General features: G+C 48.7%; 10 protein-coding genes across 10 annotated transcripts; 5 read left to right on the top strand and 5 right to left on the bottom strand.

Moving 5' to 3' along the window:
• Positions 1–1660: 1660 nt before the first annotated feature.
• GUITHDRAFT_150378 (hypothetical protein) lies at positions 1661–2851 on the top strand (the record flags this gene model as incomplete). The annotated part of the gene is made up of 3 exons (XM_005840241.1): positions 1661–1763; positions 1810–2341; positions 2386–2851. A coding segment is annotated over exon 3 (289 nt), but the record flags the coding sequence as incomplete, so codon positions are not given.
• Positions 2852–3587: 736 nt separating this feature from the next.
• On the top strand, positions 3588–4120 carry GUITHDRAFT_150377 (hypothetical protein; the record flags this gene model as incomplete). The annotated part of the gene is made up of 1 exon (XM_005840240.1): positions 3588–4120. The coding sequence occupies one exon, from the start codon at positions 3591–3593 to the stop codon at positions 3759–3761; it is 171 nt and encodes a 56-aa protein (XP_005840297.1). The 3' UTR covers positions 3762–4120.
• A 135-nt stretch (positions 4121–4255) lies between these two features.
• Positions 4256–6577, bottom strand: GUITHDRAFT_161009 (hypothetical protein; the record flags this gene model as incomplete). Its single annotated transcript, XM_005840239.1, has 9 exons — positions 4256–4338; positions 4489–4932; positions 4987–5150; positions 5200–5450; positions 5509–5807; positions 5907–5986; positions 6037–6124; positions 6177–6268; positions 6501–6577. The coding sequence occupies 9 exons, from the start codon at positions 6575–6577 to the stop codon at positions 4256–4258; spliced, it is 1578 nt and encodes a 525-aa protein (XP_005840296.1).
• Positions 6578–7628: 1051 nt separating this feature from the next.
• Positions 7629–8390, bottom strand: GUITHDRAFT_150375 (hypothetical protein). Its single transcript, XM_005840238.1, has 5 exons — positions 8287–8390; positions 8109–8191; positions 7942–8025; positions 7801–7855; positions 7629–7746 (listed from the first exon to the last, which is right to left on the bottom strand). Exons 2-5 carry the CDS (start codon positions 8183–8185, stop codon positions 7720–7722), a joined length of 243 nt encoding a protein of 80 aa, XP_005840295.1. The 5' UTR covers positions 8186–8191; positions 8287–8390; the 3' UTR covers positions 7629–7719.
• A 125-nt stretch (positions 8391–8515) lies between these two features.
• On the top strand, positions 8516–10952 carry GUITHDRAFT_101019 (hypothetical protein; the record flags this gene model as incomplete). The annotated part of the gene is made up of 17 exons (XM_005840237.1): positions 8516–8938; positions 9002–9149; positions 9201–9282; positions 9336–9398; positions 9440–9474; positions 9521–9554; positions 9606–9652; positions 9704–9776; positions 9826–9916; positions 9958–10056; positions 10102–10148; positions 10293–10356; positions 10418–10495; positions 10546–10608; positions 10664–10701; positions 10751–10839; positions 10888–10952. 17 exons carry the CDS (start codon positions 8516–8518, stop codon positions 10950–10952), a joined length of 1539 nt encoding a protein of 512 aa, XP_005840294.1.
• An 89-nt stretch (positions 10953–11041) lies between these two features.
• On the bottom strand, positions 11042–12532 carry GUITHDRAFT_84386 (hypothetical protein). Its single transcript, XM_005840236.1, has 8 exons — positions 11982–12532; positions 11890–11937; positions 11798–11844; positions 11707–11742; positions 11616–11660; positions 11506–11558; positions 11393–11459; positions 11042–11338 (listed from the first exon to the last, which is right to left on the bottom strand). Exons 1-8 carry the CDS (start codon positions 12009–12011, stop codon positions 11272–11274), a joined length of 393 nt encoding a protein of 130 aa, XP_005840293.1. The 5' UTR covers positions 12012–12532; the 3' UTR covers positions 11042–11271.
• A 2046-nt stretch (positions 12533–14578) lies between these two features.
• Positions 14579–15159, top strand: GUITHDRAFT_101017 (hypothetical protein; the record flags this gene model as incomplete). The annotated part of the gene is made up of 2 exons (XM_005840235.1): positions 14579–14625; positions 14973–15159. The coding sequence occupies 2 exons, from the start codon at positions 14579–14581 to the stop codon at positions 15157–15159; spliced, it is 234 nt and encodes a 77-aa protein (XP_005840292.1).
• A 94-nt stretch (positions 15160–15253) lies between these two features.
• On the bottom strand, positions 15254–16900 carry GUITHDRAFT_161007 (hypothetical protein; the record flags this gene model as incomplete). Its single annotated transcript, XM_005840234.1, has 14 exons — positions 16822–16900; positions 16688–16758; positions 16544–16632; positions 16446–16499; positions 16248–16393; positions 16142–16202; positions 15991–16080; positions 15881–15935; positions 15798–15834; positions 15690–15751; positions 15578–15638; positions 15492–15521; positions 15398–15447; positions 15254–15297 (listed from the first exon to the last, which is right to left on the bottom strand). Exons 1-14 carry the CDS (start codon positions 16887–16889, stop codon positions 15254–15256), a joined length of 918 nt encoding a protein of 305 aa, XP_005840291.1. The 5' UTR covers positions 16890–16900.
• A 94-nt stretch (positions 16901–16994) lies between these two features.
• Positions 16995–18763, top strand: GUITHDRAFT_101015 (hypothetical protein; the record flags this gene model as incomplete). The annotated part of the gene is made up of 11 exons (XM_005840233.1): positions 16995–17083; positions 17142–17213; positions 17281–17322; positions 17371–17431; positions 17478–17534; positions 17775–17860; positions 18283–18328; positions 18382–18453; positions 18508–18560; positions 18608–18673; positions 18733–18763. 11 exons carry the CDS (start codon positions 16995–16997, stop codon positions 18761–18763), a joined length of 675 nt encoding a protein of 224 aa, XP_005840290.1.
• Positions 18764–20541: 1778 nt separating this feature from the next.
• GUITHDRAFT_101014 (hypothetical protein) lies at positions 20542–24330 on the bottom strand (the record flags this gene model as incomplete). Its single annotated transcript, XM_005840232.1, has 21 exons — positions 20542–20665; positions 20716–21021; positions 21064–21144; positions 21191–21307; positions 21367–21438; positions 21488–21555; positions 21602–21659; positions 21719–21781; positions 21830–21940; positions 21984–22109; positions 22152–22216; positions 22392–22449; positions 22505–22592; positions 22638–22730; positions 23455–23567; positions 23623–23762; positions 23808–23864; positions 23912–23942; positions 23988–24115; positions 24161–24271; positions 24328–24330. The coding sequence occupies 21 exons, from the start codon at positions 24328–24330 to the stop codon at positions 20542–20544; spliced, it is 2013 nt and encodes a 670-aa protein (XP_005840289.1).
• Between the last annotated feature and the right edge of the window lie 603 nt (positions 24331–24933).

Here is a 24933-nt window from a genome sequence, read left to right as displayed (position 1 = left end):
GTGGGTACGAGAGGATGTTTGTAGGGGTGGGGTAGTCGTGAGTGCGTTCGAAGAGCATACAAACTGCTCAGCTTGTCGGTTTCTACCGACAAGCTGAGCAGCTATGATGACTCGACAAGACGCTGAGATGGCTGAAGGAGAGGAGAGGAGAGGAGGAGGAGAGCAGTAGTGAGAGAGGGAGGGAGAGGAGAGAGGAACAGGACTGAGGGAAGCTGAGGGGAGGGGCCTGAAGCTGGCATCGGAGGAAAGGATGATTGCTAGCCGACGAGCACCCTCAAGCTCTGAAAGGCAGAGAAACGTGTCAGAGCTAAACATGATCGACGAGATGAAGATGGATGAAGAACAAATATCGGCAACCTCACATCAAGACCTGACGCCTCCCCTAAGCGAGAGGAACTATGATTCTGTCCGAAAATCTCCGTTCCTGCATGGCGAGTCTTCTTTTCAACGCAGGAGCTCGTCTCCTCTCTCCGAGCTCGGTGCTTCCAGGAATCTATCCGGTCAGGGAGAGCATGCCGGCACTCCAAGTCCTCAGGCGTCCAACGGCACTCGCTCCCCCCACACGCCGAGCAGCATCAGTAGTCCCTCTGTGCTGGAAAGCCCGAGAAGTTTCGATGCCAAGGAGCTTGAGGAGTTCAAGGCCTTTCTGCTTGAGGAGCTGCAGACAAGCGAGCAAGTGGAAGTCCCTCAGACTCGATACCGCAGTCGGGTCATGCCCGAAGACTCTCTCAGCGACTCAGATTCAAACTCCGACCAGGATGACGAGCACGAGCAGCTTGCGCATCAGACAACAGACCCTTACGCTCAGGCGGAGGTTCGCATAGCTCACGAGATCACGTTACTAGAGAAGACCATCCGAGAGCAGGAGAGCTCGCTTGAGAGGCTGCTGCGGGTAGATCCCCTTGAAGAACGTATGGATGATGAGCCCATGGAAGCCCTTGAAGAACGGGTAGCTCGTGCATGGCCTGCTTCTTCTTTGTCATCGATGATCAGGTACTCTCGCGCTTTCCTATCTTGAAAAGAGATGCTTTGATCAAGAAATACTCCAAGTACTCTGTTCCTACCAACGTTGAGAAGCATGGTACGCTGCTGACGTGAAACTGATAACATATGATTGACGAGCTGGTTGTAGAGAAGCATGTCCTGCCCGATCACTTTGAATTCTCACCAGACATGCTCTTCCGCCGATCCATTGCAGGGCATCACATGCATCGACAGGAAGAGGTCACCATCGCTATCATCCCCTTGCGCGCTCTTCTGAGCACCTTGTGCAGGCTAAAGCGTTCGGAGCTCCAGCTCCAGCACATCAACGCTCGGGTGAGTTTCTCAGGAGCTGCGTGACGGTGCATGAGAGTTGGGCAAGAAGGAGCTTTTCACAAGGACAAACTTGTGTTTGAGACGCCCACGTTTCAAAGAAGAATCTCTGTTTCAGAGCTTCGGCCGGACGATGTGAAGATGGTGATCGCATGTTTGAAGCCGGTTGCTTGCTCACAAGCCAGCTGGATAGGAAGAGCGAAAGGGAAAGTTCCGACCTCCTCCCCTTCCTGATCCTCGACCTCCCCCGCCTCCACTGCCTGATAGGATGGCTTTGTCACGGTTTGCATGACTTGTTTGCGTTAGCGTGACGCACCTGAGACCTTGTGGCAGGGCTTCTTGGTCAAGGTGCGCTTGAGGCACCTCGAGCAATCCGAGCTGACCGTGACTTGTTCAGACCACCGTTCACCGACGATCATGACCCGCAACGTGCCAGGAAGGCGTTCAGGGTACCAGAAGTTTTCGTCCTGTGCATTAGAATGACTCCTTCCCAAGAGCGTATACAGCGCTGATCAAGAGCATGGTCTCCCTCGACCGCCTCCACCTCCGGGCGCAAAAGTGGCGCCGCCGCTACCAGGGCACAGGCTCGTGGCGCACAAGTTGAGCTTGACAGGTGGGAGCTGAATGCGGAGAAGAAGAGTTGATAGAGCACAGGGCTGCCGATGAAGTGCACCAGGGAGGATATCTATGAGTGGTTAGAAGACCTGAGGGAAGCCGTGGCGACCAACTACAACAGGCCAGACAAAGGTGGGGGATGACGATACGATGGCATGCGACTATGCGATGACATGCTGACCTCAATCAGGATTTGAAGGGGGAGTTGCGCTCTTCAAAGACCCAGACGGGTGACTGCTGCTGCGTCTTTGAGCTCCCTTGAGAGAATTGACTTGCCTCAAGGTGGTTGACTGGCGAAGCAGTGATCAAGTTTGTGGATAAAGGTGTCACTCAACTTATGGTGCTGTCGGTGAGACATATCAGAAACTTGCCTGGCTGCGATGGCAAAATTCAATGGGAAAATGCTCGGAAGGTGGAGAATCGTTTTAGATGTTTCTACAATTCACAAGTTTGCAGGAGACGAGTCGCTTTGAAATTCGTAGGCTGAGTTGTCCACGGCATTCAACTGACAAAACTCAGGTGGTTGAAGACACCCCTCCCCCCCGAGGACGCCTGCTGCTGGTGGGAGCGAAGAAGCACCTGAATTCTCAACACATCAAGGCATCTCGAACATGTGTGCTGGTGAAGGGCTCAGCATGACCAGATTGCAGGCATCTTTTTCAAGTTACAAGCTTGCACCAGATGTAGAGCCAGAGCTGTTGTTGAACGAGGAAGGGTTGATGACCGGAGAAGTCATCCTCACGTTCCAAGACATCCCCTCCGCTGTGCAGGCCCTGCAGTTCTTCAACTCGAAACCCAATGACCTCTCTTTCAAGGACGCCACGATGTTGCTGCCTCTACGTTTTGACGAACTGACGGAGAAATGGGTAGAGAGTGAGAATTCTTTTCATGAAAATTTAAGTTAGGAAAAAAAGGATTACGCAAACATTTCCAAGGCAAGCTTCAGGTGGCCTCAGCAGAAACTGCTGTCCCAGGAGCTACATAGACTGTCTGCGCTGCTATGATCGCCAGATACAGAGCCTGAGATGCCATCGCTACTTGCTGTGAATGTGCAGGGGCCTCCTGCTCCTCTCACACAAACCCCAGGCGAAACCTTGTTGTTGCTGATCGTCACAACAGGATTGATCTGACCGCAAATGCCCGCTGCTCGATCCGAATATTCAACACAATGAGCCAATATCTCAAACATTTCTTCAACACAAGTAAGGATGCTGCAGGAAAAAACATTATCAGTTCCTTAAAACCTTTGCTTCAAATATCGACAGGACTGGAAGTGAACAAACTCTAAAACGAAGACTACATCTCATTGTCTCAAGCTGTTTCCATCTTACGAGTACATGGGTACTCGGCTAGTACCCCCCCATCAAAGAGCTCGCAACGTAATCATCCTCTCGCCTTCTCTCCCCTGTCGCCTCACAAGCCTCCTGCCATACCTTTGCTCCAAATTGAGGATTACTAAAACATTTTAGAGGGTAGCTCATTCTGGGTACAGAATGCATAAATAATATTTTGATTTGTAAGTCAAATTAAGATTCATACAAAAATTGTTACAAAGGCATTGTATAAAATCAAAAACTGTGTATGTATGGTTGGAATATTAAAAAGAAAGTTTTTATATAGAAGTACTTGTACACGGTTGCCGCCGCCGGCGCGGAGAAGCAATGCCTGCTCAGTCGCTCCCTCCCTTCCTCATCATCTCCTTAGGTGTCGCAGGCATCGGATTCTGCCAAGCAGGTGTCAACTGGTTGTTCAAGGCTAACAAGGTTCTCCCTCTTCTGCCATTCTTCCATGTTTCTATTTTCTATGTGCTATCAATCGAGATTTTCAACTGACGTCTATTGATGTGCCTTTGGTATGATGCCGCTACTGTTTTGTTCTTGTTTATGATGTGATCCTTTAAGAACTTATCTTTGTTAATTGGCCATTTCATGTCTAACTTGATTGGTTTGATAGCCCAACGAAGGGCCCATCCCTTTCCGTGTTTATCACGGTATGGATATGTGGGATCATCACATGGAAAATCGTGACACGCGCCTGCTAAAACAACACTTGACACCAAAAGAAACTAAGGCAGCATGGTGGGATATGCAGAAGACTACTTAATTCTCGATGCGAAGAGAATCTGTTGTTGATTAGGATGTTAACTTGTCGGTCTAATGCAAAGTTTCGAATGAAGACCACTCTCTTTTCAGGAAGCTTTCCTCAAGTCTTCTCTGAGGAATAGAATTGATTGATTGCAGTTTGCAGAATCATCTCGCGTCATCGTGTTGATATTGATGCATTCACAGGATCTTGTTTATATTCTTCATGTACTTTCAACCCTTCATCAATCTTCTGACTTGCCATGATCCTTGTGATGCTCACTTGATGGAACTCTGCGTAATCCATCCAATTCGTCAACCTTCAAAACTGCAGCAAAATTGTTCTTCCGGAAAGACTGCGACTTGTGTCGCCTCCCGCTCATGCTGAGCGCTTTTTTCCTGGACTTGGGTTTTGAGGACACAGGAGCAGAACTTGTACGAGAAAACATATTCGATTCCTCTGGACTGTCCAACTTACTGTCTGATCCTGAATGCAAGACGTCCTTATTGGATGTTGTGCGGTAAATGATCTCGCTGATAGTTTTGACCTCATTTGTCTTCTTCTCCTCTGGTTGCTCTTTCCTAGATATTGCTGGATGATGGAAATTGTGGGCAAGCTCCTTCTCTGCCGAAGTTTCTGGAGCCGATGATGTCCGAGTAAACATGTCAATTTCACTTGAGTTATCTGTTCGTTGAACGGCGACGTCCGAGTCATCTTGAGCAGTTTGCTTCTTGCGGCTCAGTAAAGGAAGCAAAGCCCAACCGCGCTTAGAAGCAAGATTTTTCCAAAGAAACTTTTCTTTTGTTTGTCCGCCGAGTAATGATTTTCGCCTGCCATTGTTGTCATGGTTTTGAGATAGCGTTTCTGTGAGGAATGTAGTTGTAACAGGTTTGGGAATATGTCCCTTGCAAGCATCCATGCCTGCATAACAAAGTCATCTGTCGACGGACACGGCAAAATAGGGGACGGATATACCTATGTTGGTTCCAAACAGACCACGAAACGTACACTTCATTTCCTGCCCGTGTTCGATTACATTGGCTTCCTTAGGGAAATTTCCATTCTCGAACACTCCCCGCAATTCCGTCCCATCCTTCCATTTCATGATGCCTTCTCCATCTATCTTCCGGTTACGAAACCTGTCATTTTCTCACTCGCTCTACTGAAACTCAGCAGTCAGCAACTTACTGGCCCTCGTAGATACGTCCGTCTTCCCAAAACATTTTGCACTTTCCTTCCACAAATTCACCATGAGACCATTGGCCATCTTGGTATTGGCCATCGCTGGATGTCCTCACTGCCTTTCCATGTGGTCTACCATGGGAAAATTGTCCGACTATCTCCTCACCACTCTTGTATGTAAGCTTGCCGTCTCCTTCCATCTCATCGGCAATCCATTCCCCTTCATACGACCACCCAAGAGTGTGTTTCTTCTTGCCCTGCGAGAGTACAACTGGGATTCAGAGACGGCTACATGTAAGAAGTTGATGTTGTTACCTGACCATGACAGTGACCTTGGGAAAATTCACCTTCGTAAGTCCAAATTTCTCTGCTTGCAAACTTTTCTTCGAAATACCCTAACTTCCCTTGGCCATCCCAAACGCCATTCTTCAAACTCCCTTTGTATATGTAAATGAAATCTCCAAAAGTGTCTGCAGCAACTTTTGTTTGCACACACTGGCCATTGAAAGGTTTTCCATACTCCCATTCACCGCGAAACCATTCACCGCCTCGAAGTTTGCCGTACCCCGAGCCATGCGGCATCCCATCAAGAAAATATCCTTCGTACGTCATGTCTGGAGTTTCAAGGTGCACATGAGGTACGCCAAGAAACAGTCGGTTGCAAAACAAACAGACAAGTCACTCCATCAAATCTGAGAATAGGGTAGACTCACTTTCTTCGTTGTGGTTCGACTTCCCGAACCCGTTGAGGTTGCCATTCTGAAAGGTTCCTGCTTCATAAGTCCCATCCAGCCTGACGTAGGATCAGAACGTTGTCCCGGACAGTTAAATCATCCGACTCACCATACACGTCTACCTTCTCCCTCGCAAACGCCATCCACAAATTCTCCCTCAAATGTGTAGTCCTTGGGAAGCACGAGTTTTCCTTGTCCTGTGAAGTTGGTGCGTGAGCCCATGAGGTCTATCTATTAGAATGTAGGTACCATTCGCTTTTCCGTCCTTCCATGAACCAATGTACTTCAACCCTGAGTGTCCGGTGAATTGCCCAGCCCCCACTGGCTTCCCATCTTTCCACCTTGAATAAAAACAATACAACGGTCAAACAGATCACAACAGCCGATCAGTTAAAGTTTTGTACGATTGCTTTGTATATTTCTGATAACTGTCTTGTTGGAGCAAGTAATGAAATCAAACTTCTGGTTTATCTCAAACCAACACGAAAGCATCACTGTCATGGGACAGGCACAACAACATGAGAACTCTGAAGCATCACTGAATGCACCATGGCTAGTCAAACTTCGACTTACTCGCCAACGTACGTCCCCCCGACATGGTGCGACGCATGTCCCTCTCGCCAACTCCAGCTGCCGCTCGTCCCCGCCATTGAGTCAGGTACGGTGCTCGGAAACCCCTGACCGTCAAACATACCACCCCACCCGGGGGGCCTTCCGACTGACTCTAGTACCCCTACCAGGAAACTAACACGAGAACAGGCACGGCCTGGCAGTACCCCCACCCCTCCTCTCGTGGGGTTGTCTCGGGGTAACTTCGGGTGCAGGAAGGCAAGTTGGACCTACCGTCGCCATGGGGCCGGTACGGGATGTGACTAAAACTTTAGTACTACGGTAAACAGATCCAAGTCACCGGTTCGAGTCGGGCGCCGCCGCAGTGCGGAGCAGCTCACCGTGGCACTGACAGTGAGGCGGTCAGCCGGGTGGGTGCCCGAGCGGGCCGGAGCCCCGGGTCGGCCGCGGCGGGCCGGGCCGGCACCGGCGCAGTGGCGTGAGGCGGACTCCTAAACTTGAAACTAGTAAATGTCCGGCCCCGGCGGTTACCGGCTTGTTAGTGACTCAGCTCGGTAAGGTCGGACGGCCCGACCAGGCCGCTGAACTTCCCCGGAAACTTAGCCTAGCCTAGGTTAGAGCAACCTCGCGGGACCCCAGTGATCCGGCATGGCAGTGATCAAACTGGGGTAAAACTTACTGAGATGTGATCAAAGATCAGCCCCACATTCATCAGTAGTGCTGCAAGATTGAACCGTCCCTCGGAACTTTAAGCATCCTGAGCCACGGTGACAGCAGTCACGGTACATCATCATGGCATGGCATGGCATGGTGAGCCTGGCCAGGAAGTACGTAATAGTCAAGCCTGTCGTTGGCAAGTTTCGCTCAGCGGAACTTTCAACTGACTCTGGCAGCGACTCCGAAGCTCGAGGCTCACTGACAGTTCCTGTCTGAGTTCTGACGCAGTGACGTCTGCGCTATTACCGTGAGCGATGAAACTTGGAATAGACAGGGAGGCTGCGACATATCATGGCACGATGGCTCGGATCATCTGTGCAACTCATAGATTCGATGAGCATGCCCAGTTTGTTCCCTCACACTCCAAGTGTGAAGGGAGATGTCTTGGCAGAAAGTTGCTCATACCATTAGAATGATAGACACCAAGATGTAATGCTCTACATGGCTGGAAACAAAGATTCTTTACGCCGGTATTTCAGATTGTCATATGTGGGACAGCATCGCTTCATATCTGTTGCATCTGAGATGTAACCTGCATTATGTCTCACATCAGACTTATCTTCGAGATCGCATGTCAGCAGACTACCTTTGTCATGGTTGCACCAACTTTCTCTTGCGCAGAGACATACTTGCTCACACATCTATCAGCAGGGTCATTTTCCTCCCATTCAAACCATCCCGATCCTGGGGTATAGAAGCATTGAGCAATCAAAAACATCAAATTTACCTATCAATGCACACGTTCTCGCCAAGAGCAAGTTCGCTGTCATGATAATGCTCTACGCATTTCTCAAAACATTGCTTCAGCATCCTACCATTTGCGGTTATTGGGATCGAGATAGAATCTGGACAAAAACAGGGCAAACACAAAAAAAAAAATCACAGCAAACTTACCTGTTGTACATGTCACTGAATGCTGAAATCTCGTTCTTGGCATTATTCACCCTCTGCTCCTGCTCTTGCTTGGACATCTTGATCTGGTATTGAACTAGGTTCAAGATACAGCAAGGTGAATCTCACTGGAGTTGGTGAGGGAGGCAAAGAGGTGAGGAAGGAGATGACAGATCCTGACCTGACTGTGAGAAGGATGTCTGAATTCTCTGCTGACTCTGCCTCTGCCTCTCTTCGCTCGCTCCTCGTCCTCGCTCCTCGTCCTCTCGCACGAGCAGATTCCGCAATGCAGCTGTCTGGCGCAACCTACCCTGCGATTTGACTACCCCTCCTTCGATGGTTCGACGGGGGGTGGGGTTATGAATCGGGCGGACGGAATGGTTGGAGGATGGCTGCGTCTGGTGGCAGCGATGGCGATAGCGACATGCATGGGAGGCGATCGGATGGGACATGAAGAGCATTTGGTGGAAGTGAAGACGATGAGTCAAGGAATGGGGAGAGCGTGCGGGGGGAGGAGCTGTAAAATATCCGGAGCACAACTGCGGCTTCGAGGCGGGGGGCTTGCAGACTTCATGGTCCCAAAGCCCGAGCCAGAAAAAACCAACGAGGGCAGGAGACACAGGAAGACAAGAGAGGTTCACTATGCCGACAATGCAGAGAATATCTTGAGCCATAGCAATATGAAGAGCTATAGGAAGTCCCTGCGCGAGTACCAAAAGCTCAAGATGCGAGACCTGGACGATGAACCGTTTCAGAGAGACCTCGAAGATGAGCCTCGTGACCTCAACGCCTCTCATTTTCCAGTCTCAATATTCGAAGACTCCAAAATATTGGTATGAGTCCTTGGCATGCCCTCGCTCGCACTCAAAACTCCTCATCACTGAAACTCGCCGCAGTGCAACTATCAGCATTTTGCTCGCGTGCGCGAACGATATGAAGCATCCAAGAAGGAGTTCGAGGACAACTATGAGGAAGACCACGAGTTGTATGGTGTTGATAGGCTCAAACATGGTTTGCGGGGGTTCATGCCGGGACCGCCGAAAGGTAAGATTGCTCACATCAATCTGAAGTGCATGATCATGCGGTTGGTGGTAGATCTACTCGAAGATCTTAAGAAAGATGGAAATGATGGTCCATGGAATAATCCTAACGATACAAGTGCTTGGAAACCTTTGAGGTAGACTTGTGTTGCAGGACATGTTTTTGCATCGCCGACGATTTTCTTTGCAGTGAGCTTTGGTTTCCTGGACATGAAACTTTCAAGTACTACAAGAACGGAAGGCAAGAGCAGTGGTTGCTTGTGACAACATCGATCTGAATGGTTCAACTTCTAGCTATACAGGAGAAAAGATGGACAAAGAGACTTCAGGTTGGTGCCTATGCCAAACTGTAGGAGGAGTTAACGGCATAGGCAGACAAGTGGGCGGGGATCAGCAACTTTTATGCACCGTAATGCGAAACAGCAAGAGGGGAAGAACGCTCTGACTTCTGCTGCTTCAGCTATATGCTGGGAACAACAAGCTTGTTCCAAGAGGACGACAACACTTGTACTCCGCTTCAATCGAATCATGTCTTTGCTTTTGACTAGCTTGGATCAGCCACGTTCTTCGGCACGCTGGACTGGTACCTGACGAAGAATAGACCAGAGACATTCCATGACGAAACACTCAAGTGAGATTCCGGCGTGTCATGAGGGCAATTCAATCACCGCTCCTCGCAGGAGGACTTACTGGTACCGTCCGAGCCTGGGGAAGCGAAGCCTCTACAGAGACGGGCTCCTGCCGCATGAGAATCTACCCCCTTACGAGAAGGTGCGGGAGGAACATGGTGGCACCGCTGATCATTATAGCAGAGGTTTCTTGACCTTCCAGACACACCGGCGGGAGATAACATCTACTCCCAAGCGGCCGCTGAGTTCCACTCAAAGCATCCCTCCTACGGCGATGTTCTGGTAATGAAATCCTGGAATGCTGTCAGAGTGATTGCTGTTGAACAGGCTGCAGTCGACCGTTTGCGTACCGATTTCAAAAGCATGTTCAAGATGTGAGCTGACATCCTTTTCCCACTCCCTCCCACCTCCGTCCTCCCTGGCCCTCTCCATCGATCCCTCCCTTCACTTTCCCTTGTTTTGTCTTCCCTCATCCGCCTCCAAAGGCTGGCGGCTGCTGACGATTCCAAACTTACCAGGAAAGTGACGCCGTCCATGTCGCCGTATGTACAGTTAGACAACCTCGTCATGTCCATCATTCAGGTAGACCACCCCGTCCCTTGTCAACCACCAATTTCATCACTTGAACTGAACTTGGGCATAGAGCAAGTGGATGACCAAGCAAGCGACAGTGCTCGACGCCGACGACGTCTACAAGTTTCTCATTCAATCCAACAACAACGTCTGTCCTCCCTCTCCTGCTGTCGATGTCGCCTCAATCTTGTTGGTCAGATGGCAGCTTGGAGCCCTGAGATGTGGAAACAGATACAGGTCTCCGACGATCAGTTGAGCAAGGTGACTCCGTGTCGTGAGCTCAGGCCCATCTACAGGAATCTGATCTTAACTGCAGGCCCAACGCGCCAACTTCTTTCTTGGCCTCACGGACTGGTAACAGCAGTGAGAGCTTGTGATGAAGCGACATGAACATGATGAGTAGGTGGCTGGAGGGAGAAACCAAAGTGAAGGGGTCGTCCACGATTGTCGACAAGCCGATTGACGATCTGACGGACATCGGGCGGATATCAGGTACAAGTTTCTTCCTCAAGGATCCAACAGCTAAACATGTCGTTCAAGGCGGAATCATGATGAAAGTGTGGCAGCGAGAGAGGATTGATGACTCCTATCACAGCTCTCTGTAAATGTTTGCAAATGACCTGCGCAGAAGAACACATCACTAGCATCTCAATTTCAGCGATCGAATGAAGCCGAGGAAAGGAACGACTGTGATAACGTTTGTAAATCTATTAAACATTGATTCTTCAAAGCAACAACTCTTGATCTCGTTCTCGAATCCCATTCCTGATCCTCGCCACGTCTATCACTAATCAAGGAAACTATCCTGCAATTGATTGAGATCGAAACTCCTGTTTGATACATTGACTTCAGCATAGAGCGAATTCTTCGACTTCCCTCTGGCGAGATGGGACGGAAGCTCTGATGTAAGAGCAGCAAGCATGCTCAATGGCGGACATTGACTGCTCCTCCTCCACCACGAGGAGGACCGCCAGGGGGGCCACCGCCACGACTGCAAACGCAAGAAATTACAACACGTGTAGAGGAAGAGTAGGCACAAGTTCACCGAGCTCTCGCTGCCGTCGATCGTCCGATACCAACGCCTTTGCCTCGTAGAATGCCTTGCTTTGGATCTTTGCAGAAACGTTACAAGTCGCCACATGAGAACCTGGACCTTACCTATGCGTTTGAACATTGGCGCATTCTTAAGAATATCCGGCAAAATTACAAATCTAAAGACGAAACACTTTCACATGTGGTAAAGGCGTCAATAATGTGATAAACTTTACCGAATCAAACCGCCTCTGATGAAAACTTGCTCAAGAGTTGAGATACTGAAATGATGTTAGTATGATTTTCTCGCAAATTCTAATGCGTCACCTTCCATCTCTCCCGGTCATTGTCACATTGGTCATGCTTTCTATGAGTCAGAAGAGGCAAAACCAGCAAGACCAGAAAGGCTCTGACGTACTTGCAGTTCATGTTGTCCTCCGCCTCTTGCAAAGTTCCACGATACAACTAGGAGCATTCTCAGTCCACGGGCATGAAACCTCAGAAATTTACCTCCCCGGACTTCAACTCTACAGTTATGATGTGGCTTTCAGCCTCATGCTTGGACAAAGTCAGTGCAGTCACATAGCTGGTAGTTCTCGCACCAGAAGCTTGACTGGAACTCCGATGCTCATGCTTTTCTAGCTTAGTTATTAAAGCTGTACCACAAGGTTCGGTCAAAAGGCGAAGACATTACGAATTTTGTGAGACAAGAACAACATCGTGCAATGGCCTACTCATAGAACCGCAAGCTCTTTACGAAAGGAGACCGAGTTAGACAACCTCAGTCCAGTCTTAGATCAACTCAAGTAGCTAGCCAGGAGACTACGGCTCAGAACTATGAGCAAGTGACAGGTGCATGGTACGCACTTCTTCCGATACATAAATAATCCAATACAACTTCACCCCAACGAGGTTTCTGCGACGGAACGGATCCACGACTCTTACAATGATCCCTTCAAATCCCTTTCTGTCCGTGTTCAAGGATTCTCACCCGGTACTCTGAGAGAATTTCTACAACTAACTACATATTCTGCAGCATCTCCTTCTTCGAGGTGCCTCTGAGATATCCAACCCCATTACAGAACATTCCTGGTTCATATCTTTGTCTCAAATCTACTTCTTGCCCTTCCTCACGTCACACTCCTCTGAAAAGAATCGAGTTGTCTCTCATTTCATCCTCTTTCATCGTCACTCTTCTCAATCTCTGCTTTCCTTCCCATCCTCCTCGCCTGCCCTGATCTTCCTTCTTCCTCTGCCATGCCCGCCGCGCCGCTGCGTGCGCGGTATGACCCCACCCCCTGATCCAGAGTGTTATTGTGAACCCACCCTTACCTAATCCATCCAATACACTAATTATACTACCCCATCTCAAAATTGCGGATCTTTGTACTACCCCTCTTTTCCTTAGTCTCTACCCCACCCCTCGGCTCTGTTCTCTCACCCCCACCCCTGCTGCCCTGGACTAGAGGTTGGTATGAATGGGCGGAAAGCAGCAGTGGAGGCAGCAAGAGGAGTAGAGTAGAAGGAGAGAGGGAGGAGGACTCGTGATTCACCTCTATAGCACAAGTCAATTCCTGATCAGGATGAACATATTCTTGTTTTATCTTAGAAACGTCTCAATGTTTTAATTTGTTAAATATTTTGGTTGTTTTGAAACAATATGTTTTGAAACAAAAAAAATTAAGCAATCATGTCAAGCCCTTTTTCCTTCGTTCGATCATTTGATCAGCAAAGGCTTCCACATCACTATCTCTAGGAATACTTTCCTTTGTCGCATAAAATGTTGCGACCCAAATTTCAAGCTGTTGACAGATATCATGCCCCAAGTGATTCACTAAGCCTACCCTTAAGGAGTTCCATAAACGGCATTCGTCTCTATGCTGTCTCACGGCGATCACACAGAGCTGCTTCAGCTGAAGTTGTTTCAAGGCGGGCAAGGGCAGACACAAGAGAATAGTCAGTCGAATTGATTTCAAGAATACATCTCACTACCTCATCGTCTGTAAGATTTTCACGGGGTTTCCGCTTACTTGATGACACAACCATATCAAATTCAGGGAGGTTCTACAAGGCTGTGAGGAGAATGTCAAATAATCAAACAAAAATCCAAAATTTGGTAAATGCAAGATTTGTCAAGGCTTCTGGGGTACATCATCCGAATGTGACGAACCTTATTGTCTAGAACAAACAGACAAATCAAACAAAGCTCGCCAAGCGAGCAGGAGAATCATGGTTTGAGCACGCTTTCCATTGTGGAAACTGTATACATGCACCCTGAGAGTATGGAGTTCCCCCCCCCGGCATACTTTTTCTAACTTCGATGTGAATGCATTGGGCGTGATTCCTTGAAACCTTCAATATATTTAAATCATGTTCTATATGCTAGTATGCCAAGCTACGTTCAACAAGACAAAACATCTTCTATGTTATCCTTCTTATGCACCAAGCTGAGGTTGCTTGCTTTGATCAGCGTTACAATTGATTGCTTTGATAAGCCTATCGCCTCACACTGAGACATCATGTGGAAGGCTTTCTCCTGTATCATCGGTTTGAGCTTTGTGCGTTACTTGATCCTGCTTGATTTTACAATCTACTTGCCTCTCGAACCAGATTCAATGAAGCTAGTTCAACCCTCCCAATCAAACTTTCCACCCATCGGTGGTAACATACGAACAAGAATACATCCCTAACCTCTGTACAATGCTCTTCAATCCTTTCTTCGTGTAAATGTCTACCTCCCTTTCTCCTTCTGTTCCTCCTCCCTCCTCCGCTACTGTCTTGCTCCCGTTCCGGCATTCAGCCACCAAACCGTTATTTTCCGTTGGTCAACATAGGGACATGGACCCCCCTCACACAAGTCCACACCCACCCCTACGTTTCACCATTGAGTACCTACCCCTAGGGGTTGTCTCTTCCAGCATCTCCGGAACTAGTACCCTACTCCCAGTGTGTGCAAAGATCATCACCCTACCCCTCAATACAACAACTTTTGTACCTGAACAACCTCCCACATACCCCTCACCAAATCACCCCTACCCCCATGATTATCATCACCTGCACCCGTTCCAATTCCCTATAAGACACCCGTGGCTTCACCCAAGAGCCACCTGCCGAAAGGTCATCTCCCACCATGCAGAAAGATGAGAGGGCGGGGGGAAGAGAAGGGGGGAATGAGCTTGAATGCTTGTGTGGGTCAGAAATGAAGCCAATGATTGTGATGCTTGCATGGCTGTTCCTTGTTTCGCGGTTTTCAGAACGTCATGTGTGTAAACTGTCTGTTGCTGTTTTGTACTGCTGCAGTCCTATGATGCCAATGGCTTCTGCTTTTCTTTTGGTTGTATTATGTGTTATTGTTCCCTCTCGGTCGTCATGGACTTAAAAATGAATGCTTTTCCGCGGCTGTGTGTTCGAATGGTTTTGCGTGTTGCACTGATACTGCACATTGAATGTTGAAGGCTGTTCCTGTACAAGGGATGTTTTCAATCAGTGTCCAGTTTGTTCTATAGTGCACATTGTTCTGTAGAGCAAGTGAGCCTTCTCGTTGCAAACGAAATTTGTCGTTATCGACAAGAATTCTGACATTTTGATTACAGCATGTACAGCTCCTTCCAGTCTACCACCCAGCTCCACCAGGTCCACATCTGGGGATTGGACGGAAACTCCGCCAAGGCTGTCTCCAAGGCCAACAGCACTGAGATCTTTGCTAACGGCGACTCTGGCCTCCTCGGAACTGACGTCGCCCTCGGCGGTCCCCGCCCTGTTCAGGCTGGCTTCTTCTAAGCATGGGTGTTGCGAGCTGTTAGTGCATGCACTCTTATAGAGATCTTTTATCCCACTAAACATCGAATGAATCACCTATGTTTATTGCTTCAGCTTAGCTAGACGGATCACGTTCGTCACCCATGCCCACTCCTAATCCTGTACTTCCCGAAAAGTTTACCAGAGAGGGATCGAAAGGCGTTCCTTTAAATGGCGAGCCTACAACATCTCAATGTTTGTTGAATGGGAGATTCTCTACCTTCGGCATTCCATGCCTTCTTTAGGATTTCTTGCTGTTTGAGCTCGTCGCTGCATTATCATATTAGCGGTAATGAGGAAGGAACACTACAGACCTTGTAGGAAGCCCCTGCATTTTCTGTTGTCTGCAATCGTTACGAATCAACGCGCGGACACCAAAACGAAGTTGGGTGACACTCACTGGTCGAACATAAGTTTCTGAATGGCAGCTTGCGTCGGTTCGTCATAGTCGTCGATTTTACCTGGAGTTGAAATCAGAACGGTCTTCGGAAACTGCTATGCATTTTGCTTACAAGTCGAATCCACACGTTGAGTGTCAATTTCTCGGTCTCCTACCAATGCACATTTCCACCAACTAATGCAATATCAGGAAGTATCAAATGACAAGCAAGCACGTAGACGTCTTCTTCTTCTTTTCCAGATTAATTGTCAAAAATCCTTGTGTATACTGTTAGTTGACATGGCGTTCTTGAATAAAAGAGACTTGATTCTTCTAGATGCCAAACCACGTCTTCGTGTTTTACTTCTTCAAAGAGCTCCTGATATTCAAAATGTCAAACATCGTGTTTCTCACGTGGAATGATCAATTCCAACCCCATCCAGTATTGGCAATGAATTCCCTTGACGAAGAGAAATAGAAACGTTTTTCTTCCCAAACTTGCAATCTAGCTCCTTCGCCTTCAACTGCCAAATAGTTGGGTTAAGAAAATTCTCTTGACATCAAGTCAAAGACTCAACAACTCACTTTCCCACCGGATTTCGAGCAGTCTACATAGAGAACAATCTCATCTAAGGTTTGCGACCACCTGCATGAATCATTACCAAGCAATTCCGAACTCACTTTTCTGTACTTGTATCGCTCGCATTCTCCACCATTGTAGCAAACAAAGCTGGATTTTGTATCGTTGGTCTCTTCTACTTTTGGCATATCCGATGTTTTAGGTGTGGTCGCTGTTGTTGGCTTTGGAGTAGTTTTCGCTTCTGACCTTGCAGCGCTCTGGTAGATGTGATTCACCGCGGTGTTCTAAGAGCAAACGGTCTGATAATACCAAAGATCCTGACGTTGGATTGTTTTGAATTCTTTCCCCACGAGATTCAAGTTCCTGACAGAAAACAGTCATGTTGCGATGAAAACATCGCTGTCTACCTCCTTGTTAGGTGAACAGAGTTCCGTATCATCTTCAAAGTGCTTGAAAGCCTGTAAAACCATCCGCTTTGCAACACCTGCAGGGAATCCTAAAGAAGAGGGCCCGATCAAAGATTTTGAGAGCAAGCCAAGCAGACGGATCACCTATCTTGTCACCAGGTTTTTGTATGTGGTAAAAGTCTGTCCGCCTCTTGAGGAACGAGAAGATGGAGTGACTGTCAAGCAAGCGAGGCGAGCATGTCAACCGGATCGAAACGTCTAGAGAGGATGAGCCTTACAGCATGGGCTCTATGCCTCCAGATCGCTGAGCGACGTTCACTAGCAGTGCATCCATCTCCTCCTCCATGCCTGCCTGCTGCTACAAGGGAAGATTCCAGAGCAGACTCATCCCCCTCATTTCCCATGTTCTCTGGTTCTCCGACATCCGCGGCACCGCAGAGCCATGAGTCCAATGCACATGCGGTTCATGCGCAGGGTTATGCCGAGGCTAGGGGGAAGCAACGGGCAGACGCCGGCGGCTCGAAGATCCCTCAACTATCGGTGATAGCTGACTCGCTCCTCTCCTTCCCCTTCTTTCAGTCACCTTCCTTCTCTCCAGGCACGCGTTTCACGCCGGAAACTTTGGCGACGTGATGAAGCACAGTATTCTGATGACAACCATCAAGCATATGTGAGTCTTCACGCCGACTTGAACTCTTTCATTCGATTCAATGAGACTGAGCCATACAATGCGACAGGCAGAAGAAGCCGAACCCCATGTTGCTGATTGATACTCATGCGTGAGTCCAAGAAGGATGAGCACCAAAGTGCCTTACGCCCCTTGCAAGGTCAACTGGATTGTTTGACTTGCGGACACCTGAGGCAACTCGGAGTCCGGAATTTAAGCAGGTAGGCGCAGATATTCAGAGAAATTGTGCCTGAAAGAATATGGCAGGGGATTCATCGTGTGGAAGAATACTATAAGAAGTTTGGCTCAAGCGAACTCCCTGAGGTTTGTACCTCTGCTATTTGTTGTAATGCACGTCATTTTGTGTTGACAATTATATGTCGGAGCATCTCACATTTTACTCCCTATTTTCAGATATGCAGAGATTATTTTTATACAGTCAAATCCTTCAGCTCGTTAAACGAGGAGCAAATCCAGATCTATCCCGGCAGTCCTATCTTGATACACAATCTGATGAGAGAGGTATTGGAATAGACATCAAGTACTCTGGATAAGTTGTTACAGGACGATCGCCTTGTTCTCTCTGAGCTTCATCCTCAAGAGATCGCAGCACTTCATTCTAACTTTGTCGACTTGAACTGCAACAAAAAGTATGGTCCTATCCATGTGTTCAAAAACCCATCTTACGAATGACCTGTCAAAACTTGAAGTGTACGATTCTTGGAAGGGGATGGTGATGGCTGATTGCATGAATTTAGAAAGCTCAACTTCATGCAGGCTATCAAATTTGGACATCTTTCATTCCACCATTGGAGAAGAGAGGATTGGTGATTTCTCAAGAGGAACGCGATTGGAATTGAGAAAGTGTAGGTATTGTGCGATCCTCCTTATGAAAAAGAAAACGAGTTCAAGGCAGTGTTGAAGAAAATCAAGCAAGCAAACATGTCAGTTTGATGCTTCTCTCGAAATCATTAATTGTTTCTCCAGTCGTTGGTCGACCGGCACATTCTTCGTGTGGTAATGTTTCCAGCTTACGTATTGCTGTCGTGAATTGTCTCTTTTCATGCAATAGGTTCCCGATCAAAAATCCTGATTTTCAAGCTACTTGGGAGCGTGAGGTGTGCATCGCCTTCGTCAATGGTCCCTCGCGTGTTTTTGATGGGTCGAGCAGTTGAAGCAACTTGGGATAAACAAGATGCTCTTGTGCAAGCTACTAGTCCGAGACCCAACCATCGACCGACAGGTGTGTCAACTCGATTGAAGGCTTCGCTCGAACTTCAATGAACGGAGATATCAGCGGCTAAATGGTTGCGGCATTTTGATTTTGAATCCACCTTATCAACTTGATCAGTAAGGATTCTGATGAAACATGCGTATCGAAATGACAAGAATGACAGAGATCTCTCTGACTACATGCCCTGGTTAGCCAAGCTGTTGGGCGAGACCCCACAAGCCATGGGAAGGTGAGGGAGACTTGACATGATCGAATGGATTAGACTTTGAAGTTGACCCGCTGACTCAGTCCCGCGCAGTTGTACCTGGCTGACTCCTGACGTCTTCAAACCATTGCGAGCTACTAGTGGGGGAAAGAAATCTAGCGAAAAATCTAATCAAATTGCGGGGGGCGGGGTGGCCGCCGGTGAGTCAGCACTGTGAAGTGCAATAAAGAATCATCATGTGTGCTGGGACTCGGGCCACCGTTGACCGTTCAGTCTCTCAGGCTGGTCGCCCGGCAGGCCCGCCGGGGCCGCAGCGGCACTGCTCGGTCCAGCCGGATGGTACGGAATTCGAAAGGCCCTCATGGTCGCTGCGGCCCGCCCGCAACCGTTGAACCGCCGGGCGGCCTCAGGCGGAGGCTGACAGTGAGCGTGAGCGGCTCAGCGGCTGCCGGCTGCCGGCTCACTGCCGTTCCTTAGGCTACACTGTCGGAGGGCCGCCCGGCCGCCGTGCGCCGGGCCGGCCGCGTGAAGTTGGACCCGGCGGCGCGCCGGCACCGGGTCACCCCGGTGACGGTGCTGCTGACTGCGGCCCTGAACTCGGAACCCTGGAACTCATTACCCTCATACCCACAAGTTGACTAAAAACGAATCTTCCAAGGGTCGTCATGGCCAAGGGAGCATCGGCGGGAAAGTAGGAGTGCGAGAAGGACGAGAGGCATGGTCTCCTGATTTATCTTGCAGCTGACACGCAATGAATACCTTCTTGAAGATTCTGTGAAAGATCGCTGAGCTCCCGAAATCATGCGGTCGGACGAGCGCTTCTTCTTCTACCTGGCAGCCTTTTGCATGACTACCAGTGTGGTCTATACAATCTTCTGGCATCTTCTCCCCAGTCTCGAGGTGAGATTGGTTCGCATTTTCTTTTGCATTCAGTCATCAGCTCATGCAGGTGAGACACAATTATGTTTACGCTCACTGCACGGTCACTGGGAACGGTCATTGGGAGAAATACGAGACCATCGATGGGATCAAGGAGCGGGTGGTTGTCCCAGTAATGACTCTCTCGACTCTCTCTTCCATACTGATCTGCCTCCTCAAGGTTGAGGTAAGGGTAGGATCGATTCAAGGAGCATTGGACTGGAATGCTAAGAATGCAAGCGTGCTACGGTCCCAAGACATTTATCGTCAAGGAATATCGCGGGATGAGCCATCAGGGTGGCAATATTTTACAGTTGAAGATAAGAACAATTATTTACGGATGTATAAGGTCACACTAGATCAAATGTTGGTTTCAGGACCTCATTGATATTTGCCTCCAGCCTGGAAAAGAATACGAGTGTTGGGCCCGTGCAAGGAAAAATTTTCAGGAAGCTGTGTTTCACAAAGGGTACTCAACCTACCGGATAATCCCTCAGGTGCTCTTTTCGTATTTTGATATTTTCTAATCAATAGTCGTCAACTGGACAGATTGTCTTCGTAGTGATCGTGATCTTTCTCTGCATGGCGACGGGGGTTTGCTTGGTGCCAACGCAGTTGGGAGCTATACTTTACCTGCCTGACTTGTTTGTAGGGGATCATGGACGTTGGCAGAAAGATCATAGGTAGATGGAATACTACCTGCCTCTTCCTTTCTGACCTCACCCTACGACAGGTCTGCCGGTTACGCGAGAGTTCATGGAGGAGGAGCAGGAGAAATTGGGCGATTTTGCGAATCAAAAATCGTCGTATGGGAGTGTCGATCCGAAGTTTCGACAGTTCTCAGTTCCCAAAGGAGTGGAGGACAGAGAGTGGGTCTAACATGGTGGTTGCCATTAGAGCAATTTTATGGTACAGTAGCAGATGCACCTCCGTCACGTTCAAGTCTTAACTCTTCATGCCCTTTATCATCTTGTTCAAATCACATTTCGAGCATACCGTCTACTGAAATCTATCCGCCTCTTGCTGGTTGGAAGGATCTCTCTCGTGTCAGAATCCTCCTCCGAGCTCTCGTTCTTGTCCAACCAGGTCGTTCTCGGGCTGTCATGTGCTGTCACACAGTCGCAGGTGGTGAAACAGAGGACCCTCACCTGTTGCTCACGATGACAGCTTTAGAGGGAAGCAACGGACTTTCCTTGGCAGAATCGCGAGGAGTTTGAATCAGTCCGCACCATTGGAAGAAGTGAATGCGCATCTGCATGATACTTAACAGCGTGCAAGCCAAATTGCTGCGCACAGTTTTCCACATTCTCTCCATTGACTTGAGATGCAAACTTGCTCGCTGTTGTCTAGTGAGCAAAGTTTCCTGTAGAGAAAAAGAGTCTTCAATGCTGTCCCTGTCGCTGTCAGACTCTTGTGCGATCGTCTGCAGCCTCGGACAGGCCTCCCACCAATCACTGAGAGATGGTCACAAGACCCAACACTCATGAGGTCTCAACCTGAACGCGTCCGACAACATCATCAATTCGTGTCTTGCTAGGATGACAGAGCCTGCGTGCCATCGTCGTCGCCGAGCATAACTGAGACAAGTCAGACACCATCTCCGAGTCTCCTCCATCTCCTTACGCTCGGCCCGCCCAGTGAGTGAACGACCGACGAAACAGACGAGCACGTGCCGTCCTCGCCAAGGGCTTCATCAGGAGCCGCTGCTTTCTCCTCTGTTGGGAGAGCTGGTGCCAGACCCTACAGCTCTCACTGAGCCTCGAGAGGAAAGAAGCACAAGGGAAGGTCGAGGAGCCGACCTGAAGAATCTCTTGCAGGTCATGAGGGTCCAGCGCACTGCAATCTTGACTGAGACCTTGGAGTTCTTTGACCTGCAGACATTCGTCAAGAGCATGTACAACAAGACGTAGTCTGCATCACTCAGCGTCAGACTGCAATCTCCACTGCTCAATCATTGTCTTCAACGACGTCATAATCCCACGTGTCCTCTGACTCAACATGTTAACAGCTTGCGGCACAGCCGTTTATACGTACGAGTCTGATCATCTGCAGACGCTTTTGATGCTTCCCGATGATGGTCAACAACCAACATCTGTCATGCTGTTATCAGCCCTTCATCTGCACCAGTGCATGACTATTGCACGACCATACCGGAAGAAGATGTGGATACGAGGTCCTCGTTCTTGCTGCGTGAAAAAGCTGCTTTCTTTCCAACTTGGAAAGACGTCAAGGTCGAACCAAACCAAGTTTGATGATCTTCACATGTTGAAGGCTCGAGTGATCGTCGCAAACAGTGATCTCAGCAAGCACTTCACTCCTAGATTCTTCAATCGCTCGGTGTTGAAAGCAAGACTGCGCCAACCGACGAAGATACTGCAAGACCTGTCAGTCAGGTGCTGGGAGTACGGGGGAGCACCGGAAGAGAAGCAGCCCAGCGGAAAGAGAAATCTTCTGGCTGCGTCTTTGAACCTCTAGGATCCTTGACTCCTTGTAAACGATGCTCCTTAACTTGGATTGCACAGCTCGAGCCCAGCTCTTGACCCTGCACCTACCGGTGACTTGACAGCCATGTCTCGTGCACGACCTCACATGCTCGTCAGGAGCACAAGCGACGACCTTCTCGTAATTGAGTTCGCCAGTCTCTTCAATCTGAGCCGATCAAAGAGAAAAGTGAGCCATCGCCACCAGCAAGCTCTTGTCTTCCGCTGGAGTGACCTGAGGTTAACTCAGCCATCAGTACTCACACTGCCATCGCTCTACTCACAGGACCAACACTTTCACTCCTGTCATTCGCGCCCGTCTGTTTCTCTGCGTAGACTCAAACCATATCGACAAGCATTTTCTCTGCAAACTGAGCTGCTTTCTCGCTGTCACTGTCTCTCCTTTCCTTGAGCTGTTGTCTTTCAGTTGCCATAAAAGATAAAAGGAGCAGCTTACATCTTTCGCTTGACGACAGCTGCTACTTTCCATATTTTTAGCATCTTGTTCAAGCGTCTCCAGCTCCACACGAGGGAGTTGAGTCGCACTGCCGTGGCAGTCAGCCAGCTCAAGCCAGCGCTGGAGCTCTCACCCTGATCTTTCATTCCCAGCAGGCGATTCGACTCCTCCTTGTCTAGGTTTGCGAAATGCACAGATCGACGCGGGCCTCCTGCAATCAAGTCGCCTGCTCTTTTCCTCAAGACATTTTCTTCACAAAACATGAAACTCACGCCAACAACGGAAACTAGTCTTCTTCCGCCGCAGAGTTATGAGTTGCGCAAAAGTAGCTCTAGAGCTTCGAAGTGACATTTGACGTAGATGGCTATCACGAAATGTATCATAAGATGCAAAGAAAACTTCACAAAACTTCACAATGTCACCTGCTCGACCAGCTCGAGAAGATCAATAAGCAACATCTCGAGTTGTTCCTGAATTTCAAATTGTTTAATATACAGAAATGAGTAGCAGAATTACAATTACCGTTTGATTGCTTGTAATAATCGTTTTTGAACGTATCTGTGCAGTCAATTTGACTCGTCAATCAAAATCATTCAAAATTCAGTAGATATATCACTTTCGCTGCACGAAATATGCGTGAAATCTCAAGAAGCAGCTGCGAAGGAATCTAAACATCCAATGAGATTGCATTCTGCAAGCTGTAACAGAAATTTGACTCTTCCGATCAACATAACTTCTCCATTGCGCAAAGTGAAAGCGCATCTTTCGTGTCAAAAACCTCCCCATCAAACTTGCATAGGCATTTCCTAGCAGCATCACGTAATAACTTGATCGAGCCCATGTATGAAACGCTTTCATTCTAGCTCGGAGGGCCATCGACAGCCTTTTGCGATCTCCTTTGGTGAAGTCAAATCATAGAGGAAGCGGAACACAGGTTGGCTCTCTCTTACCAATCTTTTGCAGCCTCACTTTCTTGCGAGTGTGGAAGAACCAGAGATGAAGTTTTCTTCTCGTGAGTCTCTTAAAAGTCCGCAAGAGCAGGTTGAATTCGCAATATTCTAGTCTAATCCCATGAGGTCAGCAGTCAAGAAGTAGTTGGTACCTTCTACCCAACCTACCTTTTTCTTTGATGTAGTATGCTGTTCCACTGATCCATGTAACGGAACATGTCTCGTCGAATCCTGTTGTGTTCGAGCCACCGCAGTCTGGCATCGAGCTGATTGTAGAGCATGAGCATCAGGTCATCTTTTCCCATCTCCTTTTTGCATTTGTGAACTTGCAGGAATTGATCAAGACGTCTCACCTCCACTTGTGACACTTTTTGCGAAGGCTCGGGAGGTTCATTCGCAGACAAGGATGCCTATTTCACCTTCAACACGGACACGTAGAACAAGTTCACAGGGTAACCTCTTTCCCCCTCGAGTTGCTCTTTTCTTGCCTGCAAACGGTCTAAGCCCATGGCAGCAACAAGTTCACACCTTACTCAAGTCTTGGAAGAGGAGGACGTCGAGGAACAGATTTGGAGTGACTCAACTGCAGCTGGATTTCAAACCCGTTTTGAATCCACTTGCGAAGAAGTTCGAGAGACATCTCCTTCACGGACAAGAGCTCCTGACCATCACATCGTCAGCTCCAACGACTCACACAACAAGCGACCTCAAAGCTGTTGAAGGGCCTGGCCTTCAATATCCTATTTGCAAGCGCGGAAGAAACTCCGGGTAGTGCGTTGATAACAGCATCATCGTCAGTGTTGATGAACACTTGCACCTGTCGCGTTGTCAACTACACGCTTGAGTGCTTGTGAGCATGTCGAAGTCACTTACCATCTCTCTGGTTTTCATCGGGGACACCATCACCTGGAAGTGGAGCAGGGCAGAGTGACTAGCAAACGGCAATGCCTGAGAACAGAAGAAGCAACAATGGAGCCAGTGATCTCATCGTCGTCTGTTCAGCGAGATTGCGGCATGACAATGCATGTTGACACTGTTGGTCAGAGCCAGCGGAGCATCACTTAAGAGAACACTGAGAGCCGATATCAAGATGAAGACGAGGGGAATCCGATTGAATCGCGATGAGACAAAGCGGAGGACGATGTGTCCGATTGAGAATGAGATGGGAAGGAAGGTGAAGACCAGAGGAATAGAGGACGGGGCAGGAGGAGGAGGAGGAGACGTAGGGAGGAGAGGATAGGAGGGGGCAGTCGGGAGATCTAGTTCAAATTCATCTCGCCTCCTAAAATGATGAAGGACTCAACCCTCCTCATCACCACCCCTACCCACATTTTGACTACCCCTACCACTATATTCCCCGGATGAAACAGGCCTCTCTGTGGTGACTACCCCACATCAATACCACCCGTACCCCTTGTTGCATGAAACCTACCCAAGGCCCGGGTCAGCAAACTTCGGAGCTGAAACCACTCCCCTTAC

This window comes from Guillardia theta (genome assembly GCF_000315625.1).
Source record: "Guillardia theta CCMP2712 unplaced genomic scaffold GUITHscaffold_6, whole genome shotgun sequence".
NCBI lineage: Eukaryota > Cryptophyceae > Pyrenomonadales > Geminigeraceae > Guillardia > Guillardia theta.
This window is presented reverse-complemented; position numbering and strand designations above follow the sequence as displayed.

Excerpts from the sequence above, each read along its gene's own strand:
- GUITHDRAFT_150375 (XM_005840238.1), bottom strand. The coding sequence starts at position 8,185 with ATGTCCAAGCAAGAGCAGGAGCAGAGGGTGAATAATGCCAAGAACGAG. Across the intron at positions 8,026-8,108 it reads TTCAGTGACATGTACAACAG|GATGCTGAAGCAATGTTTTG; the intron begins GTAAGTTTGCTG and ends CGCAAATGGTAG. Across the intron at positions 7,747-7,800 it reads TTGGTGCAACCATGACAAAG|GTTACATCTCAGATGCAACA; the intron begins GTAGTCTGCTGA and ends GACATAATGCAG.
- GUITHDRAFT_84386 (XM_005840236.1), bottom strand. The coding sequence starts at position 12,011 with ATGAGCATCGGAGTTCCAGTCAAGCTTCTG. Across the intron at positions 11,938-11,981 it reads GAGTTCCAGTCAAGCTTCTG|CATGAGGCTGAAAGCCACAT; the intron begins GTGCGAGAACTA and ends ACTTTGTCCAAG. Across the intron at positions 11,460-11,505 it reads GCCAATGTTCAAACGCATAG|ATCCAAAGCAAGGCATTCTA; the intron begins GTAAGGTCCAGG and ends GTTTCTGCAAAG.